Consider the following 14489-nt stretch of genomic DNA (forward strand, 5'->3'; position numbering starts at 1 on the left):
GCTCGATCGAAGGGCACCTCGAAGGCACGCATTACCAACTTCCAACCCCTTGCTCGTTCGGCTTCGTGGTTGGTGCCAGCGATGGCCGAGCCTTTCTAAGCCGTGGTTCAGACCTCCCAGGGACTGTTCCGTGGCTTGGTTTGGCCCTTGCAATGCTGGTCCCTGTCACTCCACCGATCTCACCATCTACAAGCCCCAAAACCTCAATAACTCGGCCACACCTTACTTAACACTACAAGTCCTCACCTCCAGCTTATAAAACCTCTATTTTATGGTGATGGCAGTCCCTCAACGCACAACACAGCAGCCTCCTTTCATAAATTCAGAAAAACATGAGAAGAGAACAAAAGATGCATGTATTTAAACCAAAAACCGAGAGATTTCCATGATATGCACCGGATCGAGAATTCCATCAACAAATAAACATATTACAGCAGGTATATAGCATATATGATGCAGCATTAAAAGTAAGTGACGTGCCTTGATGTTTCCTATGCAAGAACGTCGAAGAAATGAGCAACGGGGAAGCGCCGGAGAATTTTGCTTGAAGAAATGAACTTGGCCGAGAGTTGCATCCATGGAGATGCTAAAACTCACGTGAATTGTTGAAGGGGAGATGGAGTGTCGGCTGATGTAGATTAATAGGTGTAGGGTAATCACAAGTACCATATTTAATTGGTTAATAATTTAATTAATGGGCCCTGATTTGATAATTTAAAGTTTAAATAGAGTATTAAGCCCAATAAGCTTAAAAATAAGCCCATTAAATTCAAACACACTTTCGAAAAATATTTCGTGTTGGTAAGTTCTTGAAAATATTAGCCGAACCCTCAAAAAGTCCCCCGATTCGATAAAATTTGTGTACCGTTAAAAATTAAAATCATGCGGGTAAAAATACCCAATAAATCTCAATTCTTGAAAAATACCTTTAAAACATCTTAAATTAATTAATAAAAATTAATCATGTAATAAAAATAATTTTTTCCTGAAAATTCTCCGGTCTCCGATCCTCGTTCGAAATTGAAATGCACATAGAAACCCTAATGCGTGAACTTTTAAAATTTCATGAATTAAATCCTATCATGCATGAATTATGAAATAAAATGCATAAAAATAATTAACCACCTAAATTAAAATAAAATTCTAGATTACATGAATTATGCATAAAATGCATAAAAATAATTAAACACAATTTAATAAAATAAACATACATTTTATGCTATAAAAGAATTTAATAAAATACCAAAGAAATTTAATAACTTGTATGCATGCCAACTTTTTAAATTATATTTACTAACATGCTAAATTACCACTTCTTAAATAAGTCTTTATTAATTTATCTCAATACTCCATCTCCAGTCCGGCCTCACTTATTTAACTGAAAAGATAACAATTAAACTATTACGTAAAATACATAAATTTAAAGAAAAGAATTTAAATACTCATGCAATGAAAATCATTTTAATTTAAATAATAGAAATTATGTATGGCTTATACGCAGTCCAAGTTACGGGTTCTACATATACAATAACACGCGAGTTTTTAACAAAAGGAATGCACATTCATGTCAATTCTTGCGTAAAACCAAAGCTTCAACTAGGCGAAATAAATCCGCAAGCATTCATATATATATCAGCAATAATATTGGCGTTAATGAAGAGAAAATGAAGATACATGAATACCTTGATGTATTTTACGCAAGAAGGTCGAAGAAACGAGCGTCGGGAAAGCGCCGAAAGAGCGGGGAATGAATTAATCTTGAAGCTATGGGGATCTTGAAAGGAGGACCGAGACTTGGCTGCTGAAAGCTTCTAAAATCTGCTGGAAAACTCACGTGAGGGCTGTTGGAGAGTGGGATGGGCGGCTGAATGAGGGGTAATTAGGTTTAGGGTGTGTTTTGTAGTATAAATAGTTAATCACATGCTAATGGGCCCTTAATTGTATTTTAAAAAGTTTAAAGAAAATCTTGAGCCCACTAAGCTTAAAAATAGGTCCATCAAGCCAAAAAATACTCACGAAAAATATTTTGTTTTGGTAAGTTTTTGAAAATATTGTCCGAACCCTCAAAAAGTCCCCCGACTCGCTAATATTCGCGTACCGATTAAAAATACGACCCGACGAGTAAAAATACTCACCAAGGCCCAGTTTCGAAAAACACTCCATATTAATTAATTAAAATTAATCATTCCATAAAATTTATTTTCTGAATATCCCCGGTCTCCTTTCCTCGATCGAGCGCGAAATACAACATAAAACTCTAATGCGTGAAACTTTAAATAATCAAGAAATTAAACATATATATATTCGTGTTAAAACCATGCATTTAATGTATTAAAATAATATAATTAAAATACACAATATATTGATAACTTGCATGCGTGTGGTTTACGTGTACCTTCAAATTTTTCGGGACGTTACAATCATCTCCCCTTAAATTGAATTTCGTCTCTGAAATTCGCTCATCCTTGATAATCAAAAAGTTTAGACTCTTAATTCTAGTATTCCAATAATCCACCCTTCCGCTGCGCCACTCTGATAAAAGAAGTTCTATACGCCCAAAGCACGTCATCTAACCTCAAGTACCAGTCTTTTGGATTAACTCCTACAACCTCCTCCAAAATTCTCTTGATTTCGCGATTTGACACCACAACTTGACCACTTGTTTCTGGTGATAGGGACTAGAGATCTTATAAGTGACACCATCACTAATGAGTTGTGTTCCAAATCTATTAAAAATGTTTTTTTTTTCAAAAATTTTAGTACCACTTGAGCATCATTCGTGGCATATGATTCCGCTTCCACCCATTTGGAGACATAGTCAACTACAACCAAAATGTATTTTTTTGTGAAAGATGTTGGAAAAGATCCCATAAAATCTATCTATCAAACATCAAAAACCTCGCACTCAATAATATTATTCAAAAGAATCTCATGGCGATTAGAAATGTTACCCGTGCGCTAGAATCTATCACAAGCAAGGACAAATGAACGTACATATTTGAAAAGAGTTGGTCAATAAAAGCCACATTCAATTACCTTGGATGCCGTTCTGTGACGTCCGAAAAATCAGTACACATAAATCGCATGCATGAAAATAATTTAAATTGCATATTTATTTTATTTAATTGATTTTAAATGCTAAAATGATATATTTTACATGCTTAAATGTTTAAAGTGCATGATTTCATGAAATTGAAATATTTTATCCGAATATTCAACAATAGAAATGGGAAAGGAGACCGATGACGACCAAGAAAAAATATTTTTTCGATAAATAATTTCAAGTCTTATTGATATGATTAAATATGATTAAATTTTTCTAAAAATGGTAGGGTTCAAATTATATTACCAGACGAGCTCGATTTTGGGCAAACGAGGGACTTTTAAAAAGATCAAAAGTATTATTTTTGAAAACTAATTTTGATAAACTTTTATTTTTCAATTAAATAGGTGTTATTGAGCCTAATTTACCTAAGATTAGTAGGCCCAATTGCTCTTAAACATAAAAGCCCAAAATCAAAGCTCATTATCATGCAAATTAAAATCTATAAAATAGAAACCAAGGGTCTGAAAGCCTCTTATATATCAGCCGAAAACACACACACACTACACAAAAGTTTCAAAAATTAGGAGAAGGAGAAATCAAGGATTTCTTCGTCGTCCGTTCGTCTTTCTTCACATCTCACGCCGACGATCGTATATTCGAGCGTTTTAAAACTCAAAGACATGTTTCTAAATTCCTTTGACACATCATTCAAATCATATTATGCTTGTTTTATTTATTTTTGCATGGAAAATATATAAGCATGAATCATTTAACGATAGAACAAATCTTTTCAATGTTTTGATGATTTTACGCTTGTTTGAAATACGAATGATTTCTAAGGACACGTTGACATTAGAGTATGATTAAGGGATGAGAGCAAATACGTTTAGGTAAGAAACAAGGGCTAGAACCGTGCATGGATAAGGGAGGATGGACCAAGGGTTTGCTAGGATTTTCTTGGGGTATAGTGATCGGCTAAGGAGGGGCAGTGCCAGGGCATGGACCAGGCCCTGTGTGACTGCGGCTGGAGTGCTAGGAAGGGTTCAAGGTGGGCTAGATGGTGGCAGGGCTCGGCGGTAGCAGGGAAAGAAGAATCCAACAGCACAAGGACTCTTCCCCCCTCCCATGCTTGCGCGCAGCTGGTTTAGTTGCATGGGAGGCACACGGATCGGATGGAGGGCTGGCTAGGGCTAGTCCATTACGGTCTACTAGAGTTCTAGTTGTGTCTCGAGGAGGCTGGGGCAGGTTGGCGCGAAGGAAGGGTAGTCGCGAGCCCTAGTTGTTCTTGCACATGCATGCGTGCTCAGGGCTGGCTTCGTGTCTGAGGGAGGGCTCGACGCTAGCTTATGCTGGTGAGCAAGAGCTGGAGAGTGTTCCAGTTGTGGCTAGGAGTGTGGGGAGCTGCGGGTGGCTAAGCTAGGAGAGTCCTAGTAGGACTAAGAGTCTAGGAAAATTAAGGAAGAAGGGCCGCAGGCAGAGGGACAAGCGCTTGGGCTTTTGCATGGGCCAGGCGCTGGTTAGATGGGCTAGGTGTGATCAACGAGGGTCCAGGAGGGTCAAGGGTAGGTTAGGCCCATGATAGCTCGAGGTGGGTCGAGGAAATCAGGGGATGGCTCAACATGAACAAGATAGGGTTTGGTTTATGGAAAGAGTTGGTTCGGACCATGGCTCACAGGTTGTGCTTCATGGCTCACGGGGCTATTTTAGGAAAGAAAAGTCTATGTTTGAAATTTGGGATTATAATATTAAGTATTGATAAGTGCAAGAATTGCTCTTAATTTATATGTTAATCCATTTTGAATTATGTTGGTTTCGGACAGAATTACGCTTTGTTTTGTTGTTTTTTGTGTCGTGCAGGAAATAAACGACTATTGGAAGAATGATAGCGATTAGAGGAATTTTTGATGTCGAACCGTTGATAAAAAATTGCGCTCATATGGTCGAAAGACAAGCGCCTAGAGCAGCGCCAGATTCCGAGAGACAAGCACCTAGGCACTTCACTACCGAAAAACCTGCGCCTAGGCGCTAAGGATCAAGCGCCGCGGTGCCTACACCTGCGAAGATCGGGCAGCGCCGTGGCGCTAATGGTGGTGAGAACTTATCTATTGGGCCCTCGTTTAAGGCCCAGATGCGAAAATAAAAAGAAAGGAGGGTTCAGAAATAGGGGGACCGTTTTTGAGAGAAAGACAGATAGGAGAGCAGGAGCGAACACGAGACGAAGATCCGGAAGACAAAGATTCACAAATACGAAGAACGACGGATATGGGGACAAAGAAGACAATTCGGATTTGTCATCTATTCTTTTACTTCTATCTTTTACTGTGTTGCGATGTCTAAAACTTTAAACATGTGTTGTTTTTATTTATAATTCATCATGAACTAATTTTCGAGTCTAGAGAATGACGTAGCTTTGTGGATACGATGATTTGTCGCGGTGGTTTATTTGATTGAATTTCACTTTTGTTTAATTGTGTTCTCTATATTTATTTTACTGCAATTTACTTACCATAAATTGTGTGTTGTCTGATTAATTCTACAACTCTGGAGAGGGACTAGGATTATAGATCATTAGAGACGCATCGTGGAATGTTTATATCGTTCGGAAGGCATATAACTTCAGCAAGGCTTAGGCAAGAACATCATTTGCATTTATCATTTAAATTTAGATTCTTATTAGGAATGTTTGAATCGAGGTTTGAATGATACATTTTATTCGTCACTTGGAAAAGGAGAATAAAATAATGAAGTGTTCTTGGACATTAAATAATTGGAATTCATGAATATAAAGTTAACTGGGAATAATTATAGTGGAAACTTAATGAAATCATTTCTCTAGATATTTTCTCTCATTGTTATTTCTCAACTCGGTGATTAGATTAATTCTTTATTTTCAATTAATTCGTTTAAGCAAACCAAACATTTTCAGAATTTTCTGGATAAAGTGGGGACTATTCTAATTACAAGCATTAATATACGTTTATATACACACTCCTCGTGGGATCGACACTTGTACTAAAAAATACATTTTACTCTAACTTGACGTCGTGCGCTTGCGAGCAATCAAGAAAACACGCAACAAGTTTTTGGCGCCGTTGTCAGAGAGTGTTAAAATTTGAATTTGTATCAGTATTGTTACCAATTAATCTAAATTTTAATTTAGAGTTTTTATTTTATGTTATTTTTCATTTATTGAGTTGTTCATTTTTTTCTGCTTGACAGTGCATGCTAAGATCGCAAAGCCCTGACTTGCTTATTTGTTATCCGGAGATCAAAAGAACTACGAGAAAATTAAGAAAATCAAGAAGAGAAGATATCCAAGAAATGGCTGAACACAGAGAGAATGACAGACATAACATGCCAGAGGCTATACCTATCAGAGATCACTTCGTACCGGTGATCAATGCACATTATTCTGGCATTGCTCGAGGGACTATAAACGCCAACAATTTCGAGTTGAAGCATGCACTGATAAATATGGTTCAACATAACCAATTTGCAGGAACTGCCACTGCTGATCCTCACGTTCATTTGAGGACTTTCTTGGAAATAACGGATACGGTAAAAATTAATAATGTTCCTGAAAATATTATTAGATTGCGTTTGTTTCCGTTTTTTCTCAGGGACCAAGCAATAGGATGGCTCCAATTGCTTCCCTTGGGAAGTATCACGACATGGCAGGAGGTGGGGACGAAATTTCTGGCAAAATACTTTCCTCTCGCAAAGTCTGCATAGTTGAAGATTGAGATTAGCACTTTCAAGCAGACTGATTTTGAGCATTTGTATGAGGCATGGGAAAGATACAAGGAATTGTTGAGAAAGTTCACGAACTATGGCTTCGAAGACTGGGTGCAAATTGAATTATTCTACAACGGTCTAAATGGGCAAACACGAGGAACAGTGGATGCAGCGGCTGGTGGCACGATCTTTGCCAAATCTCCTGAGCAAGCTTATGAATTGCTTGAGCAGATGACTGTAAATAGCTACCAGTGGCCATCCGAGAGATCAGGGGTAAAGAGGACAACTGGATTTATTCTGTGAATCCTATTACGTCACTCATTGCCCAGGTGTCTGCATTGACCTCACAAATAGCAGCGATGAATAAGGTGAGCACATCAGAAATTGAGGATCCATCGATTGTTGCTGAAGAACCACCTCTTCCTGAAGAAGCTCAGCATATCAACAATAGAAATTTTGGTGGATTTGGAGGATATCGAGATAACCATCCCCCCAATACTTATCATCCTGGTTTGAGAAATCATGAGAATTTTTCATATGCAAATAATAAAAATGTGATGAATCCTCTACCGGGGTTCAATACGTCAAAGGAGGAAAGAAAGCCTTCGTTTGAAGATTTAGTGGGAACGTTTCTTGCTGAATCTGGAGAAAGGATGGCAAGGACTGAGTCTTGTCTTGACAATATGGAGACTCACATAGGGAATATGGGTGCCACGATGAAATATTTGGAGACGCAAATCGGACTGCTGGCTAACGCATTGAGATATTAGAACAGGGGTCAATTTTCTAGTAACACGGAAGTTAATCCAAAAGAGCAGTGCAAAGCTGTCACCATGAGGAGTGGAAAAGAACTGGAAGTGCAAAGTCCAAAGGAGAAAGTAGAGAGTGAAAAGATAGTTGAAGAGAGTGAGTTTGAGGGTAGAAAGGAGAAAAAAACTGAGGAATCCAAGGCTGATGTTGAAGTTGAACGACCTCTTTTATTGAAGCCGACCCTTCCATACCCACATAGGTTCAAAAAGAAGAATTTGAATGATCAGTTTGCAAAGTTCCTAGAGATTGTCAAGAAAATTCACATCAACATACCATTCGCTGATGCTTTGGGGAAAATGCTGAATTATGCAAAATTCATTAAAGATGTGATGTCTAAGAAGAGGAAGCTGCAGGAGAATGAGACTGTGAAGCTGACTGAAGAGTGTAACGCTATTCTGCAAAAGAAGCTGCTACAAAAATTAAAAGATCCAAGGAGTTTTACTATTCTAGTAGAGCCTTATGTGATTTAGGAGCAAGTATTAATTTGATGTCATTTTCTATTTACAAGGAATTGGAGCTTGGAGAGGTCAAACCAACCACTATCACCTTACGGCTTGCAGACAGAAGTCTCACGTATCCAAGTGGAATCGTTGAGGATGTACTGATAAAAGTGGATAAATTTATTTTTCTTGCGGATTTAGTAATTTTAGATATGGAAGAGGATCGTGATACCCCATTAACCTTTGGGAGACCTTTCCTGGCAACTGGAAGGGCATTGATAGATGTATATAAGGGTGAACTCACCTTGAGAGTTGGTGGAGAAGAAGTCATTTTTAATATCTATCATGCCATGAAGGGATCAAATGAGGTAAGTACTTGTAGAAGCATTGATATTATAGACTCATGTGTATCTCTTGATTGTGCAGTAACTAGGGATCTTTTGGAGAGTTTTTTGATAGGTGTTGCAGGAACTGCTAATGAAGATGATTGGGAAGTGAAAGAGCAACTTGTGGCTCTTGATGGAATGTAGAAAGAAAGAAAGAAGGATGCACTACTTGAGGAGTTGACCGTAGATGAAAAAACTGAGGTAATACTATCTTCCCCTGACTTGAAGGAACTGTCAAGCCACCTCTGCTATGCATTTTTAGGTGAAAAGTCGACATATCCGGTAATCATCTCTTCCTCCCTTACTTGTGATGAAAAAGATAAATTATTGAGAGTACTGAGGAAATATAAAACTGCTTTAGGATGGTCGATTTATGATATTAGGGGAATTATCCCCACAATATGCATGCATAAAATTTTGATGGAGAAGTCATCTACTTCTTATGTGGATCATCAGAGGAGGTTGAACCCAGCGATGAAAGAAGTTGTAAAAAATGAGGTACTGAAATTGTTAAATGCTGGTGTGATTTATGCTATTTCTGATAGTAGTTGGGTGTCTTTTGTGCAAGTTGTACCTAAAAAGAGTAGAATAACTGTGGTTAGAAATGAAAATGATGAACTAATATCTACTCGTACTGTAACTGGCTAGCGAGTATGTATTGATTACAGAAAGTTGAACAATGCCACACGTAAAGATCATTTTCCACTGCCTTTTATTGATCAAATGCTTGATAGCCATGCTGGTTATTGTCATTATTGCTTTTTAGATGGCTATTCAGGTTATAAACAGATTGCTATGGCGCAAGAGGATCAGGAGAAGACTACTTTCACGTGTCCCTATGGCACGTTTGCTTTTAGAAGAATGCCTTTTGGGCTATGCAATGCGCCTGCTACTTTCCAAATTTGCATGATGGCCATATTTGAAGACATGGTTGAGGAAATCATGGAAGTCTTCATGGAAGACTTCTTGGTATTTGGTTCTTCATTTGATAATTGTTTGCATAATTTATCCCTTGTTTTGCAGAGATGCCAAGAAAAAAACCTAGTTCTTAATTGGGAGAAATGTCACTTTAAGGTCCAAGAGGCCATTGTTCTTGGACATAAAATATCTTCTAGGGGATTAGAGGTGGACAGAGCCAAGGTGGTTGCAATCGAAAAACTTCCTCCACCAAAGAACATAAAAGGAATAAGGAGCTTTCTAGGACATGCGGGGTTTTATCGTAGATTTATTAAAGATTTTTCTAAGATCACTAAACCCCTATGTAATTTGCTTGAAAAAGAGTCCGCTTTTTATATTTGATGATGATTGTTTGCAGGCGTTTGAGAAGATCAACAAGGCATTGGTGACTGCACCGATTATGATAGTGCCGGACTGGAAGGAGCCATTTGAGCTAATGTGTGATGCGAATGATTATGCAGTGGGCGCTTTCTTGTGCCAAAGAAGGGAAAATATGTTTAGGGCAATCTACTATGCAAGCCTCACAATGGATGCCGCATAACAAAACTACACTACGACTGAGAAGGAGATGCTTGAAGTAGTGTTGGCTTCGACAAATTCAGGCCCTATTTGATCGGCACAAAGGTAGTTGTTTTTACTGACCGCGAAGCTATTTGCTACCTATTCGCCAAGAAAGATGCAAAACCACGCTTGATAAGGTGGATTTTACTACTACAAGAATTTGACTTCGAGGTCAAAGATAAGAAAGGTAGTGAGAATCAAGTGGTTGACCACTTGTCGAGACTTGAGCTGGAGGAGAAGAAAGAAGAGGGAGCTATACATGAAACATTTTCAGATGAGCAACTCTTCGAGGTAAACTCTTTACTTCCTTGGTTTGCAGATATTGCGAATTTTTTGTCTTGTGGTACCCCCCTCCATATTTGAGCCATCATCAGAAAAAGAAGTTCTTACATGATATCAAAATTTTCTATTGGGATGATCCTTTCGTGTATAAGAGATGTGCTGACCAAGTTATTAGAAGATGTGTGGACGGTGTCGAAGTACAAGAAATTCTGGAGCAATTTCATTCTTCACCATAGGGTGGACATTTTGGGACATCACGAACAGCATCTAAGTTATTGCAGTCTTGTTTTTATTGGCCTAATTTGTTTGAAGATAGCTATATCTTAGTCAAATCATGTGATAGATGCCAGAGGTTAGGAAACATCTCTAGGAGTCACGAATTACCATTGACAAATATTTTGGAAGTGGAACTTTTTAACGTTTGGGGCATAGATTTCATGAGACCCTTTCCCCCGTCTTTTGGTCATTCGTATATTTTATTAGCTGTGGAGTATGTTTCAAAATGGGTGGAAGCAATCGCCACCAGTACTAATGACGCTCGTGTTGTAGTTAAATTCATACATAAGAACATCTTCACCTGATTTGGAACTCCGAGAGCCATCATAAGTGACGAAGATACGCATTTTTGTAATAAAATTTTCAACTCCCTTTTGGCTAAATACAGTGTGAAGTACAAAGTGGCACTAGCATATCATCCTCAATAGAATGGACAAGCTGAAATTTCCAACCGTGAAATTAAACAAATATTGCAGAAGACTGTTAACATTAACCGGAAGGATTGGGCACTCAAGGTAGATGATGCACTGTGGGCATACTGAATTGCATTCAAAACACCTATTGGGATGTCTCCCTATAGGTTTGTCTTTGGAAAATCATGTCACTTGCCACTAGAATTGGAGCACCGAGAATTCTGGGCAGTTAAGAAGTTGAACTTTGACTTGAAAGCTTCTGGCGACGTTAGAAAACTGCAGTTAAATGAGATGGAGGAATTTCGAAATGAAGCATATGAGAATGCCAAAATTTACAAAGAACAGACCAAGAAGTGGCATGACAGACTCATTGTACAAAGGGAGCTCAAACCGGGACAACAAGTACTGTTGTTCAATTCATGCCTCAAACTATTTCCTTGTAAGCTAAAATCAAGATGGTTGGGGCCTTTTACAATAGAATTAGTCCAACCATATGGAGCCATTGAGCTGAAGTACAATGACGGAAGAACGTTTAAAGTAACTGGACTACAGATTAAGCCTTACTATGGGATTGAAGTAAGGAATATCGACATCGTTAGTTTAAGCGAATCGAATTGGGCAATCCAGTTACAGTCAGGCTGACGACGTTAAACCAAGTTCTCGTTGGGAGGCAACACAATCAGTATCGTTTATTGCTTTTGATTTATTTAGTTTTATTTTTTTTTATGTATTTTCAGCAGTTTATTTATCTTTGCGTTATTATTTTATTGAATTTCGCATGCTAAGATTAGACATTGATTTGTGTGTGTTATTATGTAGGTACAAGTTGAAACAAGGTGTGGAAACTGTTGACTGGACAAAATTTGCGCAAGACTAGCACCTAGGCACTATAATTCAAGCACCGCAGCACTAAATGCTCGAGGATGTAGCGCCTAGGCACAGAAGATAAGCGTCGCGGCGCGACAAATGCGAAGAGTTAGCGCCGCAGCGCTAACCAGCTAGCGCTGTAGAGCTATAGTGCCGAGAATCTAGCGCTGCGGAGCTACTTACTCAGCGCCGCGGTGCTAGGTCGTATTATATGAAAAAGGGCCGGCCGAATCATTCTTTCATTTAGCCAAACACAAGCGCCGCTCCTCCCCTTCTCCATCACCGAGAATTCGCCCCCTCACCATAAATCTTCCGCAATTTTTCCTTCAAAACACCACAATACACCACACAAATCATCCTCAAACCAATTCCACCAAAATTTCTCAATCCTTGTTTCCTTTGGATAAAAAATTTCTACGTGAGTTTTTCAACGAGCCGACACCGGACGAATTTCAAGCATCTTTTGGATATTATATCATAAGGTAATCCTCTAAAACATCGTTGTTCTTGATTTTCATGCTTGGGATTTAGTGGAATTGAATTATTGGGTTATGTACACAAGGTGCTCAATAGATTTCCTGTGTGAATTTGTTGTTGAGTATTATTGGATTGGGAATATTGCATGTTAGAGGGGATCGTTAATTGTTTGATTGTGTTGATATCGTGGGTGCTGCATTGTTAAATATTGTTGTGTGAGGCGTTGTTGCAAAAAATTTTTGTTGAGCGATGTTGATATTGAATTGAATCATGCCTCCGAAAAACAAGAGCAAGAAGGTTCAGTCTAGGGATGGCGAGTCGTCTACTGCCAGTTTTGATAGACGACGGTTCTGGGATGCCTTTGCTGCTGAAAATTATTCTAAATTACAAGAAAAAAATATGCAGCGAGAGAGAAAGATGGATCAGAGCATCCCGGGTTGTGAGACACTGAATCGTGCTAGGCATCTAAATTTGGAAGAGTTTGTGAAACGCCGGCAGACGCTGTGATTTCTCTTGTGCGAGAGTTTTATGCCAATCTAAAGGTTAAACATGAGGGTTATCACGTGAAGATTCGGGGGCAGATGGTTGCCTTCGATAGCAAAACGATCAATTCTTTATACTCGATGCCTGATTACGACACAGATGAGTACACGTTGTTCATGCGAGAGGCTCATCCCTACGAGACAATAATAACCACTTTTGTGAGCCGGGCACTGTTTGGAAGCTCAACAATCAACGAGCCCCAGTCACATTCGCTGCGACGTCTATGCAGAGGGAGGCGTACAACTGGTATCACTTTGTAGCCTCGCGGTTGATGTCATCTGGGAATGTATCGATGACCTTGAGCGCATGATGAGGAGGCAATGGCGGATTACACGCGATCACATGGATTACATGCATGATTTTACTCGTGTGCTTGCTCAATGTTTCCCTGCAACCGGTCCTTCTGATGAGGCATTCCCACCACCGCCAGCATTTTGGCACAGACCTATTGAGGATGGCGTTGAGTACGATGATGAGGAGGAGGTTGAGCTGTCAGGCGACGACAGCGAGTCCTGATGCTCGCTGTATGAGGTACGTGATCCCCTGTTTTTCTTGATTTATTATTGTACATTGGAGACATTGGGGGGAGGTTGTTAGTTTTGTTTTGCTTTTCGTTTGGATTAGTACTGCATGATTAGTTATTTCCTGCACAGTGTTTTAATTTTTTTTAAAAAATGTTTATTTATTTATTGCATGATAGAGTCGTTAGAAAGAGTCATGGATAAGTTATTGTGTGGCCGATGATGAGAATGAAGTTGTGATTTTGCAAACATGTGTTTATGATAACTTGAGAGTCACAAATTTTTGCACTGTCATGTTTGTTGATACTATCGATGTTTAGAGACAATTTACATACATGTGATGCTAAATAGACAATGGAGATATGATTTTTAGTAATTCTCACATGACATGGACTGACACTTTTGCAAACACAGAGATGATCTAGGCATTTTTTCTCAATATCTTTTGGCCTATTTTCATTGTTTACTATCAATTGTTAGCCTATTGAACATCGATTTGATTGAGATGCTTGACTTTTATTTGTGCACCTATCTCATAGATCATTTGGCTTGAACAATGCATGTGATTGGTTTTTATGAGATGACTGATGGATTGACGGAAATCTAGAACTTGCTTGAACACTTTTCGAGGCAAAATACGGATAATATGTGATATAGGAATGATTTAGGCAATCTTTGGAATCGTTTGAGCCTTTGAGCCTACCAAATGAACATAAAGTTTCCCTAGTGTCTCATTTTGAGCCTACAAAAAAAAAATCAAGTGGTGTGTGTTTATGACATACAATTAGCCCCCACTTGTATCTATTCTACATCCCACAAAAACTACCTAAGGAAGCTTATATACTTATTGTCCTACCTAATTTTGAGAGAAATAAGTTCATTGGTGTTGTAATGATTCAAATACTCCTAAAAAAAAGGAAAAGAAAAATTAAATGTGCATGAAGGAGTTGAAAAAAAAAAAGGAAGAAAAAAACAATAGAAGGAATGAGTCAAAAAGTTGTGAAAAAGAAAAATAATGGAAATGGAGGATATGATTGTGAAGAAAAACAATGAGGGATGGTGAATGAAAGGAGAGTGAAAATGATGAAAATTCAAATATTTCTCTCAAATTTTGATTTCCATAACTTTTATTGTATCCATGAGCCATAGCCTAACGTTATAAGCCTACAAGACCT

At 38.5% G+C, this 14489-nt stretch overlaps 1 protein-coding gene across 1 annotated transcript; it reads left to right on the top strand.

Annotated features, from left to right (window-relative positions):
* Window positions 1-7614: 7614 nt before the first annotated feature.
* Window positions 7615-13309, top strand: LOC140971703 (uncharacterized). Its single transcript, XM_073434114.1, has 11 exons — window positions 7615-8052; window positions 8100-8399; window positions 8562-9048; window positions 9184-9386; window positions 9441-9557; window positions 9733-9812; window positions 9977-10226; window positions 10970-11022; window positions 11074-11482; window positions 12793-12965; window positions 13054-13309. The coding sequence occupies exons 1-11, from the start codon at window positions 7615-7617 to the stop codon at window positions 13307-13309; spliced, it is 2766 nt and encodes a 921-aa protein (XP_073290215.1).
* The last annotated feature ends 1180 nt before the right edge of the window (window positions 13310-14489 follow it).

The sequence above is a fragment of the Primulina huaijiensis genome, chromosome 1 (assembly GCF_012295235.1).
Source record: "Primulina huaijiensis isolate GDHJ02 chromosome 1, ASM1229523v2, whole genome shotgun sequence".
Taxonomy (NCBI): Eukaryota; Viridiplantae; Streptophyta; class Magnoliopsida; order Lamiales; family Gesneriaceae; genus Primulina; species Primulina huaijiensis.